Genomic DNA, 7,125 nt, shown 5'->3' with positions numbered 1-7,125 from the left:
CTTGGCCAGATCTGTGCCTTGCCACAATTCTGTCTCTGAGCTCTTCAGGCAGTTCCTTTGACCTCATGATTCTCATTTGCTCTGACATGCACTGTGAGCTGTAAGGTCTTATATAGACAGGTGTGTGGCTTTCCTAATCAAGTCCAATCAGTATAATCAAACACGGCTGGACTCAAATGAAGGTGTAGAACCATCTCAAGGATGATCAGAAGAAATAGACAGCACCTGAGTTAAATATGAGTGTCACGGCAAAGGGTCTGAATACTTATGACCATGTGATATTTCAGTTTGTCTTTTTTAATAAATTTGCAAAAATTTCTACATTTCTGTTTTTTTCTGTCAAGGTGGGGTGCTGAGTGTACATTACTGAGAAATAAAATGAACTTTTTTGATTTTTGGAAAATGGCTGCAATGAAACAAAGAGTGAAAAATTTAAAGGGGTCTGAATACTTTCCGTACCCACTGTATAACAAAATAACCATTAATAGATAGTGGGTTGAATTTGGACTACACTGTGGCAGAGGTTGTCAATATATTCATTCTTATGCAATATTAAAAGAAACCAGTATGTGTATATATCCAAGCACTTATTTACAAAGTAAACAAAACAAACACAAAATGAAACTAAAATGCACTAAGCTAAAGCAAAGAGAACAAAGATCTGCATGTCTGCTGTGAGTGAGTGAAGCAGAGCTGAGGGAGAGCTACACTGAACAAAAATTATAAAACATTTGTTTTTGCCCCCCATTCATCATGAGCTGAACTCAAAGATCCAAGACTTTCTCTGTGTACACAAAAGGTCTATTTCTCTCAAATGTTCACAAATCTGTCACAGAGGGTACAGTATCTCACAAAAGTCAGTACACCCCTCAAATTTTTGTAAATATTTGATCACCACTTGTCATTTGTATACAAGCTGTACACACTTTACAGTGTCATTTCTTCAGTGTTGCCACATGAAGATATAATCAAATAATTACAAAAATGTGGGGTGTACTCAATTTTGTGAGATACTGTACAGAAGTGATGAGTCAATTCAGAACATTTAAAATAAATAAACTGGAAAGCCATCTGGCCCAGAGGCCCGTTTGGCAATCCTAACTAACAATTCTGTGTGTAGCAGCAGGGGGACTTGCCAAAATTCTTGCAAATGTTAACAATACTTCACAAACAGGAAATCTCTTTCAGACTTGTGAATAAAGCTATGATTGCTAAGTTGTGAACAGTGTTGGATGAATAGGTACAGCTAAACACAACAATAAGTTATGAAGGTTGTGCTGCAACCTGTGGGCATTTGCATTCTAAGTTTGCAGTTCAAGTTACAGTTCTGCCATTTCATTGGGTGATAGAGGAAAACTCAGATCTCTCAAAAACTGGACAAATTAGCTTTGGTTTGATCAGATAGCTTTTTTAATCTTCAGGGGTGTTTAATTGGCCCCTGCACAACAACAAATGAGACATATGTCAGACAGGCCACAGCAGACAACATGTAAAAAAGACATACTGACACAACAGTCGTAACACTAACTCACAAACACACATATCCCAAGAGGACAGTCATATAGCTCAGTAACCCGACTAGCCACTTAATTAAAATACAATAAATGTTACACAATCTATTAATTAAAAGATCGACCATAAGTGATGCACCTGCAATTGGGACCTCTGTAAGAACCAAGAAATATGAAATAAAACCTTAACAGGAGTCTTTAAGGCAAGTTTAGTTTGAATTACCTTGTTGAAATGTGCCAAAGTGCTTTACATAAAATGTATTTTTATGTTTCCTTTAATACAATTGAACAGAGTTAAATAAAAAAATAATAAACAGCGGTAAAAGTTTAAGTGCAGTGTATGATATTAATCAAATGCCTCAAACGCTGCTTCTCCACGTTTTGTTTCGACTCATAATAGAAAGCAGAACTGCCCCTCTGGATGGGTCATAACATAGAAGATCAGAAATGTAAATTGACCCTAAACCATTAATCAGAAGGAGCTTTATTGCAAAGTAGTGTTTTACACCTACAAGGAATTGCCTTTGGTGTTAAGGTGACACACGCAGACAAACAAATACAGTTGACATAAATTAAGTAAATTTTAAGTACAATAAACCAACAGGTTTAGGTGGCCTGTAGATATTTAGAAATATTGCTCAAGAAGAGGAATTCAGCTGAAGAAGCAGCTAAATTTCCTAAGGAAGAAAGTGTGACTGGAAATGAGGGTGACCTGGATGGGGTTTGGGGGGGTGATGAAGAATCCTTGCAGGTGGTTGTGAGGTTGTTTGATCCTATAATGAAAAGGTTTCTTCAGGTGGAGTCAAGGTGGTTCTCCTTCGAGGTTTCTGCTATGTTTTCTTCAAGTTTCAATTCCACTTTTCTCGTCTTTGTCAGAAGGAAACAGGAACTAAAATAGGTTACAGCAATAGAACAGCAGCAATTTCACTCCTCTCGTTAATGCAAAGAGCATCAGCCTTAAAAAGATGTCTGTGGTCCCATAAAAATAGCTGAAATTGTCAACAAAGTGCACTGAATACATGCAACTGAAAGCCAGGTGTTCAGTGCCAACAATCTTACAGCCTCACAGAGCCACTTCAGACATGGTAGCAGCTCTGAGACTGCACTTAATAACAGCAGTGCTTTGAGCTAAATGCTAACACCAGCATGCTGCTCACAATGTCAACATAACATATGGATGTTTAGAAAGTATGTTTACCATAATCACTTTCTTAGTTTAGCATGTTAGCATTTGCTAATTAGCACTAAACACAAAATACAATTGAGGCCGTTTTGCAGTTACTTGATCATAAAAAAAGTATTAGACAAAATACAAACTTTGTCCTGATAGTGGCACTAGGGAAAAAGTCAAGTTATGATTCATCCTCTGGGGATCATGAACATCTGTGTCATGGCAAACCATCCAACAGTTGTTTTGATATTTCAGTTTGGACCAAAGCAGTGAACTGACTGGCCTATTTTGCCAGATGTACTTGTAATATAAAAAATAAAAATCAAATATCTAATCCCAATCCAATGGCTGATGTTTTGATATCCAGATCGACAGACACAGTTAGTGACATACTGGCTCTGTATTGTTCTCACAGCAACAAACGCACAAGTAGATCATGGCACACAGAGACACTTGTGATTATTTAAATAAACTTCAGGTTATCATATTTGATGTCAAATCCCTTGCAGTCTAAAGATGGAGGGTGTCCTATGTTTTAAAGCCATTTGAGGCAAATTTGGGATTTGCATGACAAGTCATCAGCAGACACATGGTATTGTCTTGTTTTAGAAGCTTTTGCCTTCAGTTTCATCTTTAGTAAGTAAAATACAGGATGACTAAAGCAATAATAAAAAAAAAAAGAATAAAAACTTGTGGTTGCCTCATCTGTGTGTTTAGGTCCTTAGGTAATTGTCCTCATGCAGTGTTTGGATGTGAACACAAACTGTAAGTCAGAAGCCTCATTGTTTTATTTTAAATCTAATCTGCTTAAGTACAAAACCAACACAGCAAAGAATGTATCACTGAACTAAAAGCTGCTTGTGTGCACACTGGGCCTCCTGCTGATGTCAAACTGCAACTTCAGTGAACAGCAGCAGGACTTTTCTTACCCTGCACTGAGCCTCTGGGCCCACTCACTCCCAGGATGAGTGTACCCACCCCACCAAACTGCAACAGGCATCAAGCACTTCACAATAAACTACAGCCTTTCCTGTTTCAACCTCCAAAATAAAGCCTGGTTACCAACATGTTGCAAGGAATTTGAGCATTATTGCCTGAATGAAGAGAAGACCCAAAGAAATATTTTCACCATTTTGGGAAATATGCTTACATGACAGATAAAATGAGAAGATCCAGCCACTCATGTCTGTCTGTTAGAAGCGAAGCTACAGCCAGAAGACAGCTTAGCATAAAGAGTGGAAATGGAGTAAACAGCTAGACTGGCACACAGAACGGATGGAAATTGAGCTTTAAAAAGACATCTCAAAACCTGGTCAAATAAAAACCAAAAGTGGTGAATGGAATTTAATGTGTTGTGCTCATTGTGTTGAAAAATTATGATATGCAACAGCATCACTTCTTTGTTACTCTGGATAATACAGAAAAACACAATGTTGATAGTTTCAGAGGGACTATTGTCTTTTTTTGTGCTTTGTTTTGGGGTGAAGGCAGATCCCAGAGATGGATCTCTTAATGGATAAGTCTCACATTTTTCTATACTTTTCTTACAAATCATGAGAAGAAACCACCAATTTCTTAGTATATGAACTTAATACTTTAAAACTTCCCTACTCTGTATGTGGCTCTCAGCCACAAAACCCATTTGTTCCTAATGAAGACGTAAAACGTTAAATACAAATGTGTTTTAAAAAAAACAAAAAAGGCTCAGTAGTTTACTAAAAACAGCTCTGCACTGTAGTTTTACTTGAACTGGAGTCAAAGGTGCATTTGTCGGGGACTATTTTTAGTTAAACCTAATATGGATGCACATCTCTCAGCAAATGTAAGAATCACATATTCAGTAAAGTCATAGTATTTTTTATTTTACATTTGAAAATTTATTAAAAGGAAACCTGCAGGAGCCCGTTTGAATGGGCCTGATAACATTAATAGCAAGTATTGTTATAATTTACAGGGGCTATGCAAAGGTTTGTCAGTAGAGAAGATGCTGGATTGTCAGCTAGTTCAAGCACAGTTGATGCACATCCAGCCTCAATACGGTCACAGACCCAGTACAGGTGTAATTAGCAGGTCACACGGACCCAGGTGAAATACATCCAGCCTTAGCCAGTACGAGCACAACCAGAGATTTACAAGTAGCTCAGATCCTAATAGAACACCACAAAATAAGCCAGCAGATTGGCCCCCAGTTAGTACAGACTTTGAGGACTGAGTTAGTGCACAGAGGTCCTTTCAAACCAGGATTGGATTGTTCTTACCCAAAAGACATGTCTAGAAGAAGTTACCATTCAGGCTTATTACAGAAACAGACTCTTTTAAAAAGGGAGGAGGATTGTAGTGAGAGCACCGCAGTTTCAGGTGCAGCAATGGCAAATTGTTTACATGGCTCAAGAGTCAGGTAGGAGGGCCCCATATGTTGCTTAGGGCCCCAGGGCGGTCAGGACCAGCTCTGCAAGTCATCATTTCCAGGAAGTGTAAATTTCGTTTTTAGAAAAAAACCACACCAACCTGCAAATAGCTTTTTAAGCCTCCTACAACAACAGTTGCTCCGTGGAGCGATTCATGTTTGCACTTATTTTGAAGGCTTAACCGCCTCATTTCCTGCTCCACAGCGGGCGGTTTTACGCAGCAGCAGCCGCGTGGATCAATTGGACTTTGAGGTCGAAACGAAGGAAAGTTAAAAAGACAGGAGCATTAAAGTTTCCCCATCACGAGGGACTGTTTATACTGCCGGAGAAATGACTGAGCTGTATGTCTCCTTGTCGGTGTTGGGCGCTGCGGTTCTCCTCAGCGAGGCGACCCGCCGGACAGCAGCGCGTCTTTCCCCCGGAGCTTATTGGATTTACCTGCTGGAAGCTGCATCCACCTTCCAGCTCTGCTGCTGCACTCATGAACTCAAGCTGCTGGGCGAAACGGCCCGACTGGGGCTGCCCGTGAGCCTGACCCTCACCTACACCATGACGGTTATCAACATAATAACTTTCCGAGGAGCGACGTGTAACCCCAGCGGCGCTCTGGAGGGGGTTTGCCGCGGGACCAGCAGCGTCCGGGCAGCCGTCGTCCTAATAGCCTGCCAGTTCGGCGCTGCGGTCGCCGCGCAGTTTTTCGCCACCTCCGTATGGTCGCTGGGACTTTCCGACGTCCACAGCAGGCACCAGAGGTTCGGGTTCAGATGCTTCGACCCCCTCGGTGGGACTCTGCTGGAGGCAGCGGTCGTGGAGCTGGGCTGCGCTTTCGTGGTCCAAGCTGCCGCCATGCACGTCCACAAACTGGACGAAAAACTTCGTGCTCACTTCATCGCTGCGGTGATCACTGCAGTGATTTATGCAGGTGTGTTAATTAACCGGGGGTTCAATTCAACACAGGCGGAAACTACAATATTTCATTCAATCATACCCCAAACGTTCCCAAACAACCAAAGTGATCTAATAAAATAAAAAATACAGTAAAATAAATCAATAAAAAAATACAAAAAAAATGTAAACTATTAATATAATAAATTTAAAATACAATACAATTTAAAATGCTATAAAACAATACCTTTGAACAACACATGCTACAAGTCAGCACCCTCATTATTTATTTAATTTAACATCTACTGTGCTGAAATACAGGACAAACACAGTAAAAATACACTGTCCAACTACAACATTCAATGGATGGATGATTTGACATATAGATGGACAGATAGTCAGTGACTGTGTCAGTACTGGTTCTGTGTTGTACTCAAACACAAGTATTTCACTGCACACAGAAAGCCTTATGATGATTTATTTAAGCTTCAAGTCATAATTTTTAATATTTATTGTAAAATCCTTTTTTCAGTCTAAAGATAGAGGGTGTTGTATGTTTTAAAGCCTTTTTGAGGCAAATTTGTGATTTGCTTGACAAGTTATCAGCAGACATTTGGTATCGTCTTGACTGTTTTTGGAAGCTTTTGCCTTCAGTTTCGTCTTCAGTCAGTAAAAAACAGGATGACTGTATGGCAGTGAAAAAAACATTGTGGTTGCCTCATCTGTGTGTGTAGGATAATTGTCCTCCTGCACTGTCATGAAATTGGAGGATTATGAATAAAACAAATCCCCCCCTGTACCACCCTATATGGACGTGAACACAAGCTGCAAGTCATCACCTTAGTATTTAATTTAAAACCTACAGTGCTGAAGAACAGAACCAACACGGAAGATAATGTGTCACTTTCCAAATACTTTCAGAACTAAATCCAATATGGAATAAAATATAAATTAAAAAAGACAATAAAATACAGTGAAAATTACAATAATCAAAATAAAATAAAAAAAGACATTAAAATACATGAAAAAAATACAGTAATCAAAATAAAATTAAAAAAGACATTAAAATACAGGGAAAATATAATTAAAAAAATGCAATATAATAAATTAAGGAATATAATAAAAGAAGGGGGGGGGACAATAATCTAAA

The 7,125-nt window shown here is 39.1% G+C and overlaps 1 protein-coding gene across 1 annotated transcript in view; it reads left to right on the top strand.

The window, feature by feature from the left end:
• Positions 1-4,831: 4,831 nt before the first annotated feature.
• The window catches only part of LOC123963056 (aquaporin-11-like), a 2,476-nt gene continuing 182 nt past the window's right edge, over positions 4,832-7,125 (top strand). Inside the window, exon 1 of the mRNA XM_046039578.1 lies at positions 4,832-6,012. Coding sequence (XP_045895534.1) covers positions 5,421-6,012 — 592 coding nt within the window. The 5' untranslated portion in view covers positions 4,832-5,420. The remainder of the gene's footprint in view (positions 6,013-7,125) is intronic.

Source organism: Micropterus dolomieu, linkage group LG23 (assembly GCF_021292245.1).
Source record: "Micropterus dolomieu isolate WLL.071019.BEF.003 ecotype Adirondacks linkage group LG23, ASM2129224v1, whole genome shotgun sequence".
Lineage (NCBI taxonomy): Eukaryota > Metazoa > Chordata > Actinopteri > Centrarchiformes > Centrarchidae > Micropterus > Micropterus dolomieu.
The sequence above is the reverse complement of the archived record's forward strand: the minus strand, read 5'-3'. Positions and strand labels throughout refer to the sequence as shown.